This window comes from Chiloscyllium plagiosum, chromosome 16 (assembly GCF_004010195.1).
Source record: "Chiloscyllium plagiosum isolate BGI_BamShark_2017 chromosome 16, ASM401019v2, whole genome shotgun sequence".
Classification (NCBI taxonomy): Eukaryota; Metazoa; Chordata; class Chondrichthyes; order Orectolobiformes; family Hemiscylliidae; genus Chiloscyllium; species Chiloscyllium plagiosum.
The window spans coordinates 39,828,309-39,849,183 of NC_057725.1; the positions used below are offsets into that span (position 1 = coordinate 39,828,309).

General features: G+C 38.5%; 1 protein-coding gene across 1 annotated transcript in view; it reads left to right on the forward strand.

The window, feature by feature from the left end:
- Positions 1-20,875, forward strand: part of ipo7 (importin 7) — a 58,831-nt gene that overhangs the window by 34,947 nt on the left and 3,009 nt on the right. The window contains exons 11-22 of the mRNA XM_043705890.1: positions 786-862; positions 2,061-2,177; positions 4,822-4,911; positions 7,026-7,191; positions 7,811-7,971; positions 8,219-8,347; positions 8,506-8,572; positions 8,653-8,778; positions 10,355-10,452; positions 14,805-14,900; positions 15,753-15,973; positions 18,152-18,357. Of these exons, the coding sequence (XP_043561825.1) occupies positions 786-862; positions 2,061-2,177; positions 4,822-4,911; positions 7,026-7,191; positions 7,811-7,971; positions 8,219-8,347; positions 8,506-8,572; positions 8,653-8,778; positions 10,355-10,452; positions 14,805-14,900; positions 15,753-15,973; positions 18,152-18,357 (1,554 nt within the window). The remainder of the gene's footprint in view (positions 1-785; positions 863-2,060; positions 2,178-4,821; positions 4,912-7,025; positions 7,192-7,810; positions 7,972-8,218; positions 8,348-8,505; positions 8,573-8,652; positions 8,779-10,354; positions 10,453-14,804; positions 14,901-15,752; positions 15,974-18,151; positions 18,358-20,875) is intronic.

Here is a 20,875-nt window from a genome sequence, read left to right on the forward strand (position 1 = left end):
ACTGGCCCTGATGGAACCCAAGCTGAGTATCAATAAAGAGATTACTGCTGAATAAGTGTTGCTTGAGCAGTTTTGATGGCACTTTCCATCACTTGGCTAATATACGTGGGGAGAGTAATTGGACAGTAACTGGCCAGATTTCTTTTTGTGCTCAGGACAGGGCAGTTTTCCATATTGTCGGGTAGATTCCAGTATTGTGACTGGACTTGAACAGCTTTGTTAGGGGTATGGTCATACTGGTCTACACATCTTTGATACGAAAGGCAGAGTGCTGTCAGACTCCATAGCAATTGCAATATCGAGTATAGTCAAGTAGCGTGATTTAACCATGTTGAATTTAATTGTCTGAAAACTGACATCTGTAATGCTGGAACTCTTGGGAGGACATTGAAATCGATCATCTTCTAGGTAGTTTTGAATTGTAGGTGTTGAAAATACTCCTGTCTTTTATGCTGATCTATTGGGCTTCTCCTGTCATTTACAATACCTTGGAGCCACCTTCTCTAGTTACTAGTTTAATTATCAACTACTGTACATGACTAGATATGGAGGAGCAATGTATTTATATTTTGAACCTAGCTGATTTTTGAATAAATCTGGAAAAGAAAGCTAAAGTATAGAGTGAATATATTACAATCCAGGTTGTATTTCTATCTTCTGCTGGCTGTTAAGATAGTTTGTGGTTTAATTTGACCTGGGAAATCAGAATTAATTTGATTTTGATCAATTTGCAGTTGGGGGCTGGATCATCATTATTACAATTAATTCCTGGGTTTTATCTATAGATGTGTTTGAAGATTTCATCTCTGCAACAACAGCTGCTCAGACATTATTGTACACAGCCTGCAGTAAAAGAAAAGAAGTGAGTTTTTACTGTGATATTTAGATATTGCTGTTAGCTGGGTTTTTTCCCTGTAGTTTACACTTATAAATATTCAGACAAAATGCTGTAATTGTTTACTTGCTAATTTAAAATGTGCTCTTTAAAAATCAGTGCTTTAGTCTGCTAGTTTTGTTCTTGGCTTAGGCTGTTTTGGCCCCTTGAACCTTTAAAATCATTCAGTATGATTGTAGCTGATCCAAAATTCCTTGGATTCACTTTCCCTCGACTGGCCACAAATCTATCTATTCCAGTTTTAAATACACACAAGGACTTGCCCTACAGCACGCTCTGGCAAGAATTTCCAAATACATTCAACCCTCAGAAGAAATTGTTCCTTAAGTCAGTCATAAGTTGGCACCCTTTCATTCTGAGACTGTGCCCTGTGGTTCTAGACTCTCTCAGCAATTACTTGATCAAGCCCCTTGAGAATCCTATATGTTTCAATGAGTTCATCTCTCGTTCTCCTAAAATCAAGTGAGTAGGGTCTCTGCTTGCTTAATCTTTGCTCATAAGACAATCCTTCCATATCCGCGATCATCTTTGAGTCTTCGCTGAACTGCCTCCAATGAAAGCTATCTTCCCTTTAAATAATGGGACCAAAACTCTCAATACTCCAGATGTGGTGTCACCAGCCCCTTGTAAAGTTGCAGTAAGGTTTCTCTACTCTTCTGCTCCAATCCTGATGAAATCAGGAGCAACCATTTCCTTATTCTGGATCATGCCAACTGACCCGAGACTCTAATAAGGGCTAACAACCTCTCTGCATTGACAATGTAACATCACTTAAGAATCTTTTATTTTTATTGTCTAATGCAGCATGATCCACCAGGAAGTGCTAAGATAGAATTGTATGCTGGGATTCTGTGATCCAGTCCTTGAATTTCTAACCAACTGAAAGTGTTAAGAACTGTTTGTCTATTACATCAGTGCCCTAGCTGCAGGTGTGGAAATGGTTACAAATATATCCAAGCAGAGATTACGAATTCAGCAGCGATCCTTTCCCTTTAAAGCATCTGTTTCAGCCTTGTTCGCATGGGAATAGTATATGCATAATTTGTTTCCTACTTAGTTCTAAAGGCAGAAGTGTGCTATTTTTCCCCTTTTCTACTTCATATTTGTTGATATTTTGGGCAATAACAAAGGCTTGTGTAATCCTCTCAATGATTCTTTTATTCAGGTGTTGCAGAAAACAATGGGTTTCTGTTACCAACTACTCACAGAACCAACTGTTGATCCACGGAAGAAAGATGGAGCTTTGCATATGATTGGCTCCCTAGCAGAAGTCTTGTTAAAGGTGATTATCTTAGCAGAATGGTTACTCTGAATGCTGAAGTGATAGAATGTGCCCTTCACATCTGTGGATGAAGTAGGTGACAGTCATTTTGCCACGACAGACTTCAGGATACATTCAGACGCCATTCTATTGTGCAATGTCCTGTGCTGCGACCCACTCAAACACTGATACCACTTCAGTTAACCAGTTCCCTAGTACTCAGGCCATAGAACTGTGCCATTATTCACGAGGTAAACCCTCCCTCTTCTCTCTTATAGGAATGTGTGTTGATATAGTGCCCTTCACATCCAAGCTGTTTTGCTGCTAATAAAGTCTCCATGTCCTATTCAAAAACCATGGAGTTCAGTTAGCTGACCTTTTCATTAACACTGGAGCATTTTGAACATCAGAAGCGCTACCACTGCCTGAAAAGGTCACTTGAGATTCATGTTCCTGACAGTTGGGCATCCATGAGACGCGAGGCCCAATGTGTTTGTAGCCTTAAATTAATTTGACACAACCACACCATTTTTATATTAAAAAGTACAAAAAATGTATTTATACTTCAACATATTCATTTTGTATAATTTTGTTCATTGGATTTGCTTTATTTAATGTATCTTCTCTATCACACCTGGATCTCAGGGTGGCATAGTTGCTCAATGGTTAGTACTGCTGCCTCTCAGCACCAGAGACCCAGGTTCGATTCTAGCCTCTGGTGACTGTCTGTGTGTGGAATTTGTACGTTTTGTCTGTGGGTTTCTGCCAGACATTGCAGTTTCCTCCCATAATTTAAAGATGTGCAGGTTAGGTGGATTGGCTGTGCAAAATTGCCTTTAGCATCCAGTGATGTGCAGGTTATGTGAATTAGTCATGGTTAATGCAGTGTTATGGTATGGGTGGTTTGCTCTTCAGTGGGTTGGTGCATATTCAGTGGGCAGAATGGCCTCTATCTGCACTGTACAGATTCTATGTCAGCATGTGCATGTGTTTCCCTTTATTTAACATTAATTTATTTTTAGAACAATCCTCTTTGCTTTCGCTGCCGTTTCCTCCAGGTGCCTCGTGCCAGTTCAGTCCTGGTTTGGACATGAGCAACAGTACAAATTGGTCCGACATTCCATCTGTTTTGTTGCCAACAGTGCCATTCTTGTAGCAGGCAGCTGCAAAGCAGTACCATACATTTGCAGTTGTGCTCCACCTGGTGGGGAATGTATGCAGTCTTATGTATGTGATTGCAATGTGCTGAAAATGTGTTGCTGAAAAAGCGCAGCAGGTCAGGCAGCATCCAAGGAACAGGAGAATCCGCAGCAGGTCAGGCAGCTTGCTGCGCTTTTCCAGCAACACATTTTCAGCTCTGATCTCCAGCATCTGCAGTCCTCCCTTTCTCCTCGAAGATTGCAATGTGCTGTCTTGTCTCTGATATTATGTGGACTTCATTGAGAAATTAGGTTGTGTTTTTTGCAGCATGTTCTAACTCCGATCTTAAGCAGAATAATTTTGTACTTGTGCTCCTTGTGTTCACAGCAATCAATCACTTATCTCTGGGGAGGAGGCAGACATGTGACAGGTGTTTCTGCATTTGGTTGCCTCTTGGAACTGAAGAATCCCAGAGTAGAATTCCATTTGGTGGATGACAAAGAATAAATTATTTGGAGTCATATGTAGCACAAAGGGAGATGGTTGTAGTTGACATCTCTGCAGGACATCCTCAGGGTAGTGTCCTCTACAAAATATCTTCAGTTATTTCAATAACTTTCCCTCTATTATAAGATTAGGTGCTGATGATTACCAATGGTCAGAACCATTCATGACTTCCTGGTGCTAAAGCAGTCAGTGTCCAAATGGAGCAAGACTTAGACAACATTTAGACTTGGGTTGTTAAGTGTCAAGTAATATTTGCACTGTACAAGTAGCAGGCAATGACATCTCCAACAAAACAGAATCTAACCATTGCCCCATGTTCTTCATTGGCATTTCATTGCTGAAAAGCCCACTATCGACATCCCAGGGTTATCACTGACCAGAAACTGCACTGGACTAGATATATAAATATTGTCTGTATACAAGAGCAGATCAGAGGCTGGGGGTTCTGCAATAAGGAGCTCTTGTGTCACTTGGAAACTTGACCTTCAAGTCAGGAGTGCAATGGCATGTTCTCCATATTGCTTGAATGAGTGCAGCTCCAACAACACAAGCTTGACACTATCCAAGATAAAGCAACTGCCTGATTGGCACCCCGTCTCCTACCTTTATTGTTTGCAACCACTAATACACAATGGTAACTATGCATTATCTATAATATGAACTACAAGAACATCTGCAACACACCTTACAACCCCTGATTTCTACCCACCGAGGAGGAAAATGACAATAGAAGTATGGTGGCACCACAATTGCTGGTTAAAAATCCTGAATTCCCTTATAACAGTACTGTGGATGTGCATTCAAGAAAACAGTTTGTTATTCCAACCTCTGGCAGTTAGGGATGAGCAATGAATGTTGGCCTAGCTGGTAACCCCTACATACAGTGAATTTTTAAAATGGAGATGGTTGAAGAGTGAACACAATTTAAAGAATATAGAGTGTACTACTTGCTTTCATATTTGTACACCATTAATTTATATGCAATGTCTAATCCAGTTACATTTGTTTGTTTTAACAGAAAAAGATCTACAAGGATCAGATGGAATTTATGTTGCAAAACCATGTCTTCCCACTATTCAGCAGTGAGCTCGGCTACATGAGAGCAAGGGTGAGTAGGTGTACTCAAGTTCCCCATTTCACCCCTTTGCAGTTGGTTCAATATAGGATCAGTCTGCCTTCTCTTACTTCCATGTTTTGTCATCACATTCTTTAAGTGAAAACAGACTGAGGCAGTAGCAAACTAACAAAACAATTCTATTTTTAATGGAACAGGACTGCTGGCAAGGCCAGTGTTGGTCACCAAACCCTAACTGCTCTTGGATTAATTGGCTTGCTCGCTCATTTGAAAAGGCAGTACCCCACTGCCTTTGCTGTAATCCTGCATTTCCCATGGCAAATCCACCTAGCCTGCACATCCCTAGGCATTACATGGGTAATTAAGCTTGATTAATCCACCTATCCTGCATATCTTTGAACTGTGGGAGAAACCAGAGCACCTGGGGGAAACCCCCACAGACATGGAGAGAATATGCAAGGCCTGCATATGCAGTTATGCATGGGTGGTGTTGAACCTGGTCCCTGACATTGAGGTAGCAGTGCTAATGATTGAGTCACTGTGCCACCCAGTGTGCACATTGTACCAGGAAGAGATAAGCCATGAGTCCTGGCACTAGGATAAGACAGACCAACAAATTCTATCTTTTGACTGTTCTTGCTCCCCAGAGTTGTGGTGGTGCATAACAGGTTAGAAATGTTAAGTATAGCTCAGACTTTGTGGAAAGCATATTTGGGAATCAGCTAGGAAATAATTGATACGCATTTTATAATACTTATATTAATGAAAAGAGTTGCAAGGAGCAAAAGGCCTGGAGAACTTTATCGAGATAATTATCTTTCGAGCTCTGAGATCAGATTCTGGTGAATGAGATATGTCAAGTGTTAGGCCATATTCGGGAAAATTATCATGACATCATACGGTTTAAGTTAATCATGAAAAGGTGACCCTGAACAATCTGAAATGAAAATAGAGCGAACCAACTTTAGTGGCTTGACAACATTTTTGTTGCTGGTAAATTGGAGTTAAAGATTGACAGGTAAAACTAAACTTGAACAATGGACTTTTAAGAGGAAATATAATCCAGGTACACTTCCACAAGGAGAGGTTGCATAACAAAAGCCAGAATTCACTGGATGACAAAACATAGAAATAGCGATAAAACTGGATGTATGGTAAATGCCAGTTTGATAATGCAGGTGAGAATCAGGTTGAATATCTGCTTCAGAGAGAAAAGAAGTTGAAAACTTAGAGTATGAGAAGATGCAGACAGCTAACATAAAAATAAATTGGAATAGTTTTCTAGGCATAGAAGCAGTAAAACAAGGAGTTAAATGAGCTGGGCTGGTTAAGGAGTTAAAAACGAGCCCTATAAGTGGAAATACAGGGCTTTGCTGAGGTGTTGAATGACATCTTGCATCTCTTTTACCCAGGAAGGTAATTCTGACCTTAAGATACACAGTTTGAATGCAAGAAACTTATAGTGAGCCTTTGCTAGCTTGATCTTCAATAAAGTATTGTGTCCAATCTGCGCATAACTTTCTGAAGGATATGAAGACATTGGAAAAGATATGGAAAAGTTTTGAGAATGTTTCTCAAAATGAGGACAAGTGATTTGATCAAGGAAACTTTTAAGAAGTATAGACAGTAGATAATTTTTTTTCCCCTTATTAGTGGAAGGGTTGAGAACCTGAGGAAAATGATTTAAAGTGAATAGCGAACGCACCAATGGCAACACAAGGACGAATCTTTTTATATAGCAAATGGTTTGAATCTGGTGTGCGTTGTCTGGAAATCTAGTGGAGCTAAATTCAGTCATTCCTCTGAAAAGAGAACTGATTAATAATCTGAAGAGAATAAATTTGAGGTTAAGATAAGATCTGGGAGTGCAACTAGCCTTCTACACAAAACTGATACTGACGTGGACCAAGTGGCTGCCCCCTACATTGTAACCATACTATAATGATATAATGTCACATTATAGTCTTGGTTAATTGCACTTTAACAAGACTTTAACTGCTGTAACTACCTAGCAACTTGCCTAATATAGCCTTGCCATGAATATAATCAGTGAATGTTGGTTGCCCAATAGAAATGGCTGGTCACTGAATCACAGGTAATCAAAGTTGTGGGGATTTAACGTTTGACCTTTAAACTTTTCTTTTTAGGCTTGTTGGGTCCTTCATTATTTCTGTGAGGTTAAGTTTAAGAATGACCAGAATCTGCAGACTGCACTGGAGCTGACCAGAAGGTGCCTGATTGAAGATAAAGAAATGCCTGTCAAAGTGGAGGCTGCTATAGCTCTTCAGGTCCTCATCAGTAACCAGGAGAAAGGTAATAAAATCCAATTCAGACTTCCCCTCAATATAGCATTGATTGTGACATTCATCTACCTGTGACTTTGAGAGGGGTAAGATCAAGTGAAATGCAGTGAATTACTGATATTAGTTCAAGGCCCTTAAAATTATGGTCATAAACATCTCTAAATTAACTCAACCACTAGATTTTTATTATTACACCAGAATTGTTCATATTAGTTCTAATGCAAATTTTCTACCTAGAAAATTCAACAATTTTGTCCTGCAGCAATTGAGTTGGTTGTTTAACTGTTGTTCGTGGACTTTTGCAACAATCGAATTGGTCACTCATGTAAAGGATTTTGAGATATTCTGAAGCTGTTCAAGATGCTATAAAAATGCAGCTTTATCTTCCTTAAGAAAGATAAGGACCTAACCTGCCAGACAGGAAACAGACTTCAATGGAAAGTAAATTGGATAATGTGTTGTGTTGTTTAAGCAGTTTAAAATCAGTTTCCCTACATTTCTATTCATCAGATGCAATTGTACCTGGCATCAGGGAAACTTAGGATATGTCTATTATTTGTTCTCAATCCTTTTACCTTTAAGTCTAAGTAATTTTGAGAAAAACTACTACATATTTTCTCCTTCTGCAGCCAAGGAGTACATCAAGCCTTTTATCAGACCTGTAATGCAGGCCTTGCTGCACATAGTAAGAGAGACTGAGAATGATGACTTAACTAATGTGATTCAGAAAATGATTTGTGAATATAGTGAAGAGGTAACCCCCATTGCAGTGGAGATGACTCAGCATTTGGTAAGCAGTTTATGTTCGATAAACTTGCAGATTAAATAATATTGTCCATGATAACCACAATTCCAGAGAGCTCTCCTTCTGTATGTTGTCTCCCATTTGCCATACTGCTTAGTCACCTTAATTTTGTTCTGAGCAATTGAACCATTGCTTATTTCAATTGTAATAAAAGTGAACTATAAAAACAAACAGTTCTCCTTCAGCTGATCCAGAGAGTTATAGTAAGATAAGAGTTTTTGTTTTAATGTAGGCAATGACCTTTAACCAAGTCATACAGACTGGCCCAGAAGAGGAGGGCAGCGATGATAAGGCTGTAACTGCAATGGGAATTCTTAATACTATTGATACACTCCTTACGGTTGTGGAAGATCACAAAGAGGTTGGTTCTTCAGATGGCAGATTTTATTTGAACATATGTTTGTTACTTGATTGTTTGTATAGTTACCCTTGATTAGGTTTGCACCCTTGTAGTTTTGGCCTATGATATCTATTACTCAGTCAAGCTAATGGATTTTGAACTTCTCCTTTCAACTTCAGATCACGCAGCAGCTGGAAGGTATCTGTTTGCAGGTTATTGGAACTGTCTTGCAGCAGCATGTGCTGGGTATGTAATGACTTTTACATCAGTGCAGCACAATTATTTTGTGGTTTGTAGATTACTAAGTCCATGTTCTTTTATTTCAGAATTTTATGAGGAAATCTTGTCCTTGGCGCACAGTCTGACTTGTCAGCAAGTCTCACTACAGATGTGGCAACTTTTGCCTCTTGTTTTTGAGGTGTTCCAACAGGATGGTTTTGATTATTATACTGGTAAGGAAAAAAGCGTGGCTCATATTTGTTGTGCACAAGACATCAAAAGAAATTATTTAGACACAAAGTGGTGCGTGGCAAATATATATGCAAATAGGTATAATATCCATGTATTCAACTAAGTAAAAAGAACCCAATAAAATGGAATAATTGATATCTAGTTGAGTATTCTCCAAGTATGTATGCCCATTGTCAGTCATTTCTGCCTGACTTAGTTTGCTAATTCTTGGTCATGATGTTCAATTACAGAAGCCTGTAACATGGAATTCAGTGCTGGCTGATTCGTAGTTGACAACATCAATAGTCTCACCTGGCTGAAGTTACATAACTAGCTTAAACATATCCCTGAGTTTACAGATGTTTGGTTTATTGTGCTGGATTTGACATGAGATGTTCATATCATAAGCTCCTTTTATGTTGAACTAGTTGTTCGATTGCTAAAACTGGCAGAAAATTACCAGGTAATTACTTCTCGTAAATGTGAAGTCATTTCTTGTGAAAAATGCATATGTGGGGTAATTGGGCAGTGTCAGGTAGAATGGATGGCATACAACATGCTGTCTTTGCAAACACAGCATCCTTTAACAAAGAGTACCAAGTAGCTGTGGAATTGTACCTCAGCAAACTCCAACTTCAGAAAGGTGAGAGGCAAAATAGTGAGCAAGAAATGAAAAGCAGATAATTAAGAAAAAAGTGAATTATTCGTGTAAATTGACACATTGAGGCTGTTTTTGGTATTAGGAATCAAAAATTTAGTTAAATTTAGAACAGTTGTCTTTGTGCTTTTCATTTCAACTCCAGCTCACCACTATATCAAGTGGGATATTTGCTCACAATCTTTTCGAAGTAAAATAATTCTGCAAATTTATCACTGTTTTATTAATAAGATACTTCAGTTGATTGTGGAATAAAACAGAATTGAGAGGTGGGACTGTTGGTTAATAGAGCAATGTGCCTGTTAAAATTGATCTCTCACTCTTAAGATATGTAGGTGTTGACCATCGCTTATTGTTCTTGACTTGAGTGACATGCTAGGCTATTTGTGAGGGCCTTTCAAAATCAACCACATGGTTGTGGTTCTGGGGACAAATATCGGTCGCACTAAGGAAGGATGGCAAATTTCTTTTCCTAAAGAAAGTAGTTAACTTGGCAGTATGATGCAACATAGTTTCATGGTCACCATTGCAAAGGCCACCTTTCCATTCCAGAGTGATTTTATGAATGAATTTAAATTCAACCAGCTACCATGGTGTGCCAGACCACACTCTTCCCTTTGTTTCTGTTGAAATCTTACGACGACAAAACTCACATCACTCAATGTTTGTCAATTAAATAAGAATCACATTCAACTCTCAGCTTCTCTGAAGGCCGTAATGAACGTTCAGAATTCTGTTCTTTTAACTTAACGGTAGATCATAAAACTATGAAATTCAAGGATGTCAATCCTTTAAGAATTTTGAGATGCTGATTAAATTGTTCTGCATTTGGAACATTTTCAGTTATGATATTCTTCCAGTAAACCTATAAAATGGTCACTAATTTTTGAGTTTGACTGTTCAAAACTTCAATATTACAGATATGATGCCTCTCTTACACAATTATATAACCGTGGACACAGATACGCTACTATCTGACACCAAATACTTGGAAATGATTTACAGTATGTGTAAAAAGGTAAGTCCGTTTGTCATAAATTGAGACGCGAACATACACAACTTACAAAGTGAGAGCAAGTCATTAAACAGCATGAATAGTCCATGGTACCTTGCAAGTCAACAAATACATAGGCTTACATTAATGTAATGTGATTCGATGCCTCCCCACCTCCATCATCACTCAGCTACAACCACCCTCTCCAAATTCTGCTAATCGTATTTTAAGAATGCATTGGTCTATTATTTTGACAGTAATAACAATAAGCAAAAGGGAAGCTAATACTTCAAGCCATTGAAATTGAAAAATTCCACCAATTTCAAGTCGGCGAGAGCATTCGCATTGCAGATAATGAAATGTGCTATAATTTTGTATTTCTTTGTCATAAAATGCTGAGACCTTCGGACATTTGGTAAGCGTTTGGCCACTGTTGCCTTTGTCCATGAAATGAGAGTCCTCGGCCTGTAAGATTTTCACAGGCCCAATGTTTCCATTTTTGCACTCCTATCTCTTAAAGTCTAGAATTTTATTAGTTTTGTTTAAACTTAGTTAATCTAATGAGCCCTCAATGTGTTTAATGTCCTGTGAACATATGCTGAAGTCCTTCTGACTGCCTTTCCATAGCAAAAAGTTTATTTATGTTCAAAGTATAACTTACAGCCCATTCCATGTTAATGTTCCTTTGTTTTCCATTATAAGCGACCACGATATTTTTGGATTTCTGAATAGTATTAGAATGCCTTGTTTGTGAGCCAGATGTAAATATGTACTGGAGACACACAACAGTGACACCACATTATTTGGAAATTAAAACTAACTACTGTATACTGTATCTTCCATTTTTCCCTGGGTCCGAGCTATACAGCATGGAAACAGATCCTTTGTTCCAACTTGTCCTTGTTATGTTTTTTATCGTGAGAAAGCATATCTGTATCAGCAATACTTGTGGTGAGAAGAGAATGGGGATGATGACTGCATATAGAATATATTCTGTCCATCAAAAACTTTCTTGAAATCGTACTACTACCGCACCACTGCCCCTCTAATTGCAAATCAGTTGCACTTCTTGAGGACGGCCATTTTAGTAATGGCTGGGGAAAAAAAACAAGTTTGAGGTACTATTAACAGCTGTCAGGGCCATAATGTTAACTTTGCATGGACATGAATGACCAGTCTTACAGTACATTTTTGTTTAGAAAAATCCAGAAAGCTGCTATTTCTGAATTTATTTTCTGGAGTTGAGGTTACAGCATATCTACAAATTTCAAGTTTTATTTCCGACTTAAAAACATTGTGAAATTGCTTTTGCTTTCCCCATTTCTTCCTCAAATTTTCAGTCCAGTTTGCTAACTTCTAATTATGTTACTTTTAATCTTGTATATTGCGTCCAGTGGGTTCCCTTATGTTTATCCCACCAAATCTGTTATCTCCAAACAGTTAGTTTGTCCAGGTTGGTTTTCTTGAATGACATGCTTGCAGTAATGTGGATGTGCCAGTGTTGGACTTAAATGGACAAAGTTGAAAATCATACGACACTAAGCTATAGTCCAACAGGTTTATTTGAAAATATAAGCTTTCGGAATGCTGCACCTTCATGTATTGCTGGGGCAGGATACTTAGCACATAGAATTTATAAGTAAAAGGTAAAAGTGTCATACAACTGATGTGATGTTTTAGACAGACCTAGATGGCAGTTGATTCTTTCATCGTTAGAATGGGGATGCAGGTTTAGATTAATTAATATGTAAATCCCAGAATTTCTTTTGAGTCATTTCCCGGAGATGGGACGGAATGGTAGTTCAGTGATTAGTACTGCTGCCTTGCAGCGCCCGGAACCTGGGTTTGATTCCAGCCTTGAACAATTGTCTGTGTGGAGTTTGTACATTCGCCCAGTGTCCACGTGGGTTTCCTCCCACAATCCAAAGATGTGCAGTTTAGGTGAATTGGCTATGTTAAATTGCCCATAGTGTTCAGGAATGTGTAGATTAGGTGTATTAGTTAGGGTTAAATGTAGAGTAATAGGGTAGGGGAGTGGGTCTGGGTGGGAAACTCTTCAGAGAGTCTGTGTGGACGACTTGGGCCGAATGGCCTGTTTCTACATTGTAGGGATTCTATGATTTTATTCTATGATAACTAAAGGTTTTATCAATATACAAAACACAAGTGACATCTCAGCTCAGTGCATTAAATAGTGTGAGGTTCGAGTCTGACTGTGTCCCAAACTGGGGTCTGGTTTTATTTTCAGGTAGGAATTTCTAAAATGTCACATTGACTGACTGCCTACACATTGTGATTTTTGAACAAAACAGAATGTATCTGCGCAAATAGTAATCTGCAAATGTAAATTCATCCCATAGACTTAAATGTGCGGGGGAAGGAGGGAGAATACAGAGGAACCTCTAGTATCCAAATACCAATTATCCAAAAATCGGATTATCTGAAGGAGAGCTCGAGGTCCCTACAGAAACGTGTCCCCAACACTGATTGCGTCTTTTGTTAACAGTGATGTAAAGTGCTGCTGAGAACAGTCCTTGACTGATGGGAGAGCAGCCACCGTCTCTAAATGACTGACCTCCCATCATCCCCCTCCCCATACATTCCCTGGAGTTCGACGCAAGGGTGTACCCTAAACTTGCCTTCCCTATTGTCCTGTTCAGGGCATTGGGGGTGGGGGTGGGGGAACTTGTCAGAAAGGTGTGTGTGTGCGCGCGCGCTATTTAGAGACTCTGGAATTTAGAAATGAATCTACTGAAACCTGCATCCCCATTTTAAGTGATTAAAGACTGAACAACTATCTCGGTTTACCTAATGCATCGCATCAGTTGTTTGACAATTGGATCTTTTACGTATAAATTGTGTCCTACATATCCTGCCCCATTAGACAAAGGAGCAGTGCTCCAAGAGCTTGTATTTTCAAATAAACCTGTTGGATTACAAACTGGTGTTGTGATTTTCAACTTTGCTTGCTGTAGTGATTGTAACTAGGTCAGCTCGGTGGATCTCATTGAATGAGTTCCTTGACTGGGGATGTTAAGCTTGTCCAATCATGGAGTCCTGGCTGACATAAGAATCTGAGTGTTGCTCTGAGGGAGCTGGATCAGTGCAAGTCTGGTGAATCTCAACAGGTTTGGCAGCTTCCGTGAAGAGAGTGTGTTAATATTTTTGAGTCCAGAGTGACCCCTCTTCAGATTATATTGTATAAGGACGGTCTCTTTTAATTTTTGCTGTTAAAAACACAGGACTGAAATAATTGTTTTTAAAAAGCAGTGTTTGAAAGAGTGGCTGTAGGTCTGAAAGCAAGTAATCTGATAGGCATTATAAACAACTGTGAACAACCAGTAATTGAAGTAAAGGTTGCAGATAGTTGGGAGCAGAGGATATTTACTCATGTAGCTCTTGTTGACACCAGTAAGTTGGTTGGTCTGCGGGGTAGTGATGGTTATTGATAACAAACCATTTGCTTTGCAACAATTACACAATTGGCTCAAAGGTGACTGAACAGCTTGGAGCTGGAAACAAGTTACTGTGATTCCATGGAGTTGTGACAATCGACTGTGTTCCTGATCTGCATGCACTTCCGCAATCACTAACAATTTGTTTATACAATAATTATAATGTAATGGAACAGATGCTTCACAGGAATGTTCACAGGCCTGACCTTGTAGTTCCACTAGTGGTGAATACTGAGAGGTGGTCAGTCGAGACTGATTATTTTTCTTAAATATATACATCTACACATTTCAACTTTATTTGTCTGAATACTCATGCACTTAATCAAACCATGAGTGACAACAAGAATGGAGTTGAACTTGATCTGGAGCACTACTGTAAAACTAAAAATACTGAATTAAGTAGTTTTCATCTGCCCTGATTTTCTATTCCATTGAAATTAATGTGAAAGTAAATATCAGGTAGTGTGTAAAAGCTACTATTTTATAGTTCCCCATATTATGCTACTGTCAGAAAGCATCTCCTGATTTTATTACAGTTCTAACTGGTTGTTCCAAAGAGCAGTATAATTGATTGTTACACAGTTTGAGTTCCCGGTTCTTTCACTATCATGAAAATAAACTTGCGTTCAGGCATTTGATGGGGCAAAACCTCCCATTCTGTACTTGAGCTGCTCATGATTAAAAGAAATTGGCAAATTCCTGGAGCTTGTTGCTTAATTGTAGCAGACTGCTCAGGAATGGTATGCAGATTGGGATATGTAGTGTAGAAGACACACAAATTGAAACCAGCTGTTTAAAGCTTCAGTGATTCTGCCGTGCATGCTAATGCCCTATTAATTTTAAAGTTCTAATTGTTGAAATTGTCCACTACTTTTCATGCTGTTTTGTTTAGAGAAAAATTGAATTTAATTCTGTTATTAGGTATTAACAGGAGATGCAGGAGAAGATGCTGAATGCCATGCAGCTAAACTGTTAGAAGTGATAATTCTACAGTGCAAAGGACGTGGCATTGACCAGGTGAGAAGAGTATGATGGCAAATAGCAGCATTGATAGCCCTTCAATAAATCTGACTTGAAATGTTTGAAGACATTCCCTCCCACCCAAAGAAAAATACTCAAAGCTTTTAGTATTTTAAATGTTGCAGCATCTGTGTTTTGATTAGAAATATGGCTTGTTTTACTTTAATACTAACCTTTTGACCAATAGAAATTTGAAAACTAACCTTTTCTAAGTTATTTTTGTGCACCAGTTTGTGTTTTTAACTTAAAAAGCAAACAGCTAATAGTGACAAAACGCAGAAATTTTAGAAATCTTCGAATTAATACAGCACTGCCTCAGCTATTTTCCACAAATAGGTTCAGTTTCTTGACACAGCAGACGAAAAATTAAAGCCCCAGATTAGTTTCCTGTGATGAGTTAATGATTTCGGGCAGCTTTGGTTATTTTCCATTGCTAATGTACATGACTGCTGGAGAGACAGACCTGTTGAATGAAAACATACTTGAGCTTGCCGCAAGTCATCCACAGTGTGTACTCCCTAATGTTGTTAGAATGTCCTTACAAATAGTGACCACTTGGGCAGATATGGTATTTTGCCCCTTGAGGTGAACCAGTCAGGTAGTGTTGGAATGATTCAAACAAAAAATGTTATTGTCCACAAATTTGACTAAGTAGTCACCAAATAGACAAGATATTTTAGGTGTTAACACACAAGTCACTTAGCACTAAATGTATTTTACAAGCTGTATTGCCCTGATAACTTGCTGGTTTGATATCTTGACAAGTTGGAAGACATTCTCTTAAACTTTGTTTCTTTTTAAATGTGTTTCACCTTGTGGTTTGCAATGTATTTTTCTTTTCCCCCACAGTGTATACCTCTTTTTGTGGAAGCAGCACTTGAGAGACTGACCAGAGAAGTCAAGACCAGTGAACTAAGAACTATGTGTCTGCAAGTTGCCATTGCTGCTTTATATTATAATCCAATTCTGTTGCTGAATACCTTGGAAAATCTTCACTTTCCCAACAACACTGAGCCAATCACCACCCAATTTGTTAACCAGTGGTTGAATGATGTGGACTGCTTTTTAGGGTAAGGGTTGCAAAATTGAGGAAATGGAATGGATATCCAGTTTATGTACTGAATTGGGAATATTGCACGTTAGCAATTAGATCTCAAATACCAAACTAATGTGTAACCTTTGTTAGCAGTGGGTTAGAGCATTAGATTTGTATTTGCCAGAGCATTTGGGGAATGCACAGCTGTCTGAAAGGATTTACCACAATGGCTTATGTGTACTGTTTAGTTAAATAGAGTGGAGATTGGAAGAGTGTAGGTTAGGATTGTGGAATTTGAAGTCTTCCTCAAATGAGCTATCTTGGGATCAATATTCAAGGTCTGCAAATTAGAAAATAGATCTTGTAGCATTTTGAAATTAAGGTGTATTTTTCTTTCTTTCTTCTCTAAACTGAGCTAATGCACAGCAATAATTTACAAATTGCCAAGGGACAAATCAGGTAACAAGTGGGAACCAAACTGTTGATCCAATCTTTCAGCTTTTGAGACTAGAAGGAAAGGAGCAAGGTGGTATGGAGAGGAATGTTATCAGGGAGAGGATGTTCAAAAGATAGAAATAGCGATGCTGAGAGTTGGCCATGTTGAAGACCTGCAATGGTCCAAAATCCAACAGCACGGGGTGCAAGACATCAGAGAAGTTTTCAAAAGTGGGAAGATGTCAAGTTGAAGGAGTTGTCCATCATATTAATATAATGGCTGCTTGACTGCTAGTGTATCTGGAGTACAGCTAACGGGGCTTTAAGGGTTCTAGGTGTTAGCAGCCCTGAAGACCTAGAGTTTGCCAATGGAGAGGCATAGCCAGTGTTGCCAAGGTGTCTCAAACAGATTCCAGTATTGTACAAGAATGTTCAGCAAAGGTGAGGGTATTCTGGAATTGAAAATAGGTAATTTGGGCATTGGTGTTTTAAACTGAGGATTTCAAACTTAATTCAAGATTGAATGGACATCAAGTTTGTACATTATCAAATTTGACCAAGGGAGCAATCTGCAGGAAAGGGTTGAATCAGGTTGTGGTGGAGATTTTCATGTTATTTAGACTGAGAAGGAAAAGGAAGAAAGGTTGCAGCCAAACTTGGTGTCAAAGCAGGTGTATTTCCAGTACACATTACAAGATAGTTATGATTTGAAGTTGTTGGTCCCATTTCTAAATATGAGGGAACTGACAAAAAGACTTTTGCATAAGTTGATATGAATAGCTAAACACTTAGCTGAAATAAATTCAGAAAATGTCCAGACTTTAACCTGAGCAAGTGCAACACGTCTGGGTGACTATATATTTTTCATTTTCATAATTTATAGCTAATTTAGCCTTTTTGTTTTAAGCATTTGCTTTTTTCAAAATATTACACAGCTACAATGAAAAAAATGGGTGGTGAAGCAGAACAGGAATCGTGGTTTTTCATCAGTGATACTTGGTACAGTAGTAGCAGTTTTGTTTTTACATTGTGTGGGCCTTTTCAGTGCCACCATTAGCCACCTTGTTATTATTGGTGTGGATCAGTGCCAGTATATTGTGAAACATTGTGTTCTACACCAGCAACAAATTCATGGTAAAAGTTGAACCATCTTCACCACCATCCACATCCTGTTGCTGTTGGCTATAAAGAGGCATTATAGGAAAGAAGTGTTGTTCATATATAAAATCAGTATCGCTTAATATTGATGGGAGTAGAAATGTCTATTTTCCTTCCCATGCCCCATAGCTCAAATTATAAAGCCATGAGCCAGGATGTGATCTAAGATGAATCTAGTACGAACTGATATGACTTGATGATGTAATTGCCATTGGAACATCATTGAAGCCAGAGGTTCAAGTTAGTTCGGAAAAATTAAGGTCAGTGTTAATGGAAGCATCGTTTGTGAGGTGTGGCAAATTCCTGAGTGGTGGAAAATAAAGTAACTTGGAAGTGGAGAGTTGAAATTTTAATCTTCAAATTAATTTGCAATAGTTACCTAGGTTACTTTTTCTACTATTTTACTGCTGTAACAGGTTATTGTGTTTTAAGGATATGTTATAGATGTGTCATGGTTTAGATTCAGATTTTCCATTCATTTGTTTAATCATGCAACTAAAATGTTTCACTGAGTATAATGCCAATATTTATTCAAGGAGTTTCTAGTTCCCTCATCCCTGTTCATAATAAAGTATTTTTCATATGTGTGACATCTAATGAACTTCTTTCTTTTATCCAGTTTACATGACCGGAAAATGTGTGTCCTTGGTCTCTGTGCATTGATTGAACTCGAACAGAGACCTCAAATTGTGAACCAGGTTGCAGGACAGATTCTGCCAGCTCTCACTCTTCTCTTTGGTGGACTAAAGAGAGCCTATGCTTGTCGTGCAGAGCATGAAAATGACAGTGATGAGGATGAGGATGGAGAAGATGAAGATGAAAATGGTATGACTATAACTTACAGATTGAATTTGTAGTATGAATGTAATCATCTAATTTGAATACTAAATACTCATTCCCAGGTATGAGTTACAAGTTCTAATGATATTGTGAATTGTGGCCATTTCATGCTGATGAGTCATTGTTAACCTTTTTTCTAGGATTTGTTTAACTGAACCCAACTTGCATATTTTTGAAGTCATTAATAAGAAAAAAGCTAGTGTTTTGAATTGGAATATGATTTGATACTGCTTTAGCTGTTTTAGCTATTGTTGAAAGCATAGAGTTTAAGTCAGAGATGAAGGTCAATGTTAATTAATGAAATCAAAATACTGTGGATGCTTGAAATCTGAAGCAAGCTCATTGCTGGATAAACTCAGTATGTGGAGAGAAAACTGAGTTAATGTTTCAAGTCCATTAGACTCTTTGTCGGAACTTTGCAGTTCTTCTGAAGAAGAGTCATACAGGACTCGCAACATTAACTCTGTTTTTCCTTCGGCAGATGGTGCCAGACCTGCTGAGTTTCCCCAGCATTGTGCTTGTTTCTAATGTAAGAATGTTTTGTAGAGTCTGACCGTTGCCTGAATAGTGACAACCCAGTGGATTGCAGGTGAAAAGTTGAAGCCTTCATCTGGTAGCGTGGAGACATTAACGGAGCCAGGATGGGGAATGTGTGGATTACAGAAATACTGTGATAAATCATGTGAAAGGTTTAAAGCTACAGAATATAAGAACTAGGTAGTGTCATAAGCCACAAAAGCTAAGGTAGAAATTTTATGAACAGTCTTTTTGCCTGAGCATAAAATGGTGAAATCTTGCTGGTTAATATTGTTACTTTTTCTCTTCATTGCTTTTAGAACTGTTTTGAGTCAAGTAATTGTCAATGTGGGCAGCCTAATGTTGGCTAATGAGAAACATTTCACTGAAAAAATGTTGATATTACATCTTCGGTGGTGTTAGTGTTTATACAAATATCCCTTTTTAAAATCCTTTTTGAATGTTTCTTTCCATCCTTTCTGAGCTTGGTTCCAAAGGTTGAGTTCCCTGGGACCTTGACCAAGTGGTTATTATTTATGCATGTTGTTTCCATGAGTGATAGAACACCTGAACCAGTCTTTGACTCTACCCCAAAAGGATGTGACTGGAACAGATGATCAGTCACCAGTTTTCTTCCATTTCTATGATTTCTTCACCTCCTTTGGGGACACCTGAGTTCTGATGTGTTCCTAGCATCATAAATCAGCATTGGTTAGGGATGGTATTTGAGATCTCCTAGCTTGCATAACTCATAGCTACTCATTGAATCAGTTTGCATAATCAACTAGAAAACCACCTACACTGCTTCAGTAAATCAATATATACTTTATTATACCTACTTTGGGGAAAAATGGCACACAGGCACAAGTAGGTTACAAAATCGTTAAGTTGTACATGCATGGTCTTCCTATTCCATTCTCATAATCAGAGAAGCTCATTAATCTCTTTCGTTTCAGTCCCACTGATAAGAGCGAGATATATAGTGTGGAAACACACCCTTCGTTCCAATTCATCCATGCCGTCCAGATATCCTAAATAAATCTAGTCCCACATACCAGCATTTGGCCCATATCCTTCTATACCCTACCTATTTGTATATCCATCCAGATGCCTTTCAAATGTTGTAAGCCTCCTCCTTCCTCTGGCAGCTCTTTCCATACATGCACCACCCTCTGCATGAAAACATTGCCCCTTAGGTCCCTTTTTAAAATTATTCCCCTTAGGTCCCTTTTAAATCATTCCCGCTGTTAAATCTATGCCATCTATTTTGACTCCACCCTGGGGAAAAGGCCTCCAGACCCCACTTCTCCTTTTAAACCCACCTCATATATCTGTCCCTGGAAAGAAAGGTCTGTCACTTGGCTCAATTCCTCTACACGATTAAAGTGATCTCTGTCCTCAAATCTTGCTGTAGGGGAAGGTTTTATAGTAATGCATTCCTTTTAAAGGAAAATTATGACATTAAATGATCTCAGGAAAAGAAACCAGTGTAACAAGTAGTTTTGGGTTGAGCATCTCTTTGACTTAGTAAGTCGAGCAATCGTGGTTTGATCTTTTTCTCTTAAATTCATTCAATTTTTATTGCAATGCGGATGATTTTGAATATTTTGTGTTGATGGTAAGAACATTTCTCACTGAAGTGGTGAGCAAAAACAAAATAGCGAATGAGATCACACTTGGAATTAAAAGCAAGCATGTATCACTTGCTTTCTGTAGGTAACTGTTCAGAGTGAAGGTGGGGGGAAAAGTGACATAACAAATTATTTGAACAAGATATTGATAAACCAGTCCTAAACTTATAATGTTTTGTAATGGATATGTTGGGTAAGAATGGTGGTTTACCACCCTTAATTTGCAGTGGACTCCATCACATGCGCTCGTTACACCCAACAAAAAACTTAAAAGCAAATCAGATTTGCACAGAACCCAGTGAGCCACATTCACTCGACTGTAGCAAACTGAGGTTGTTACACTGATCCAAATGTAC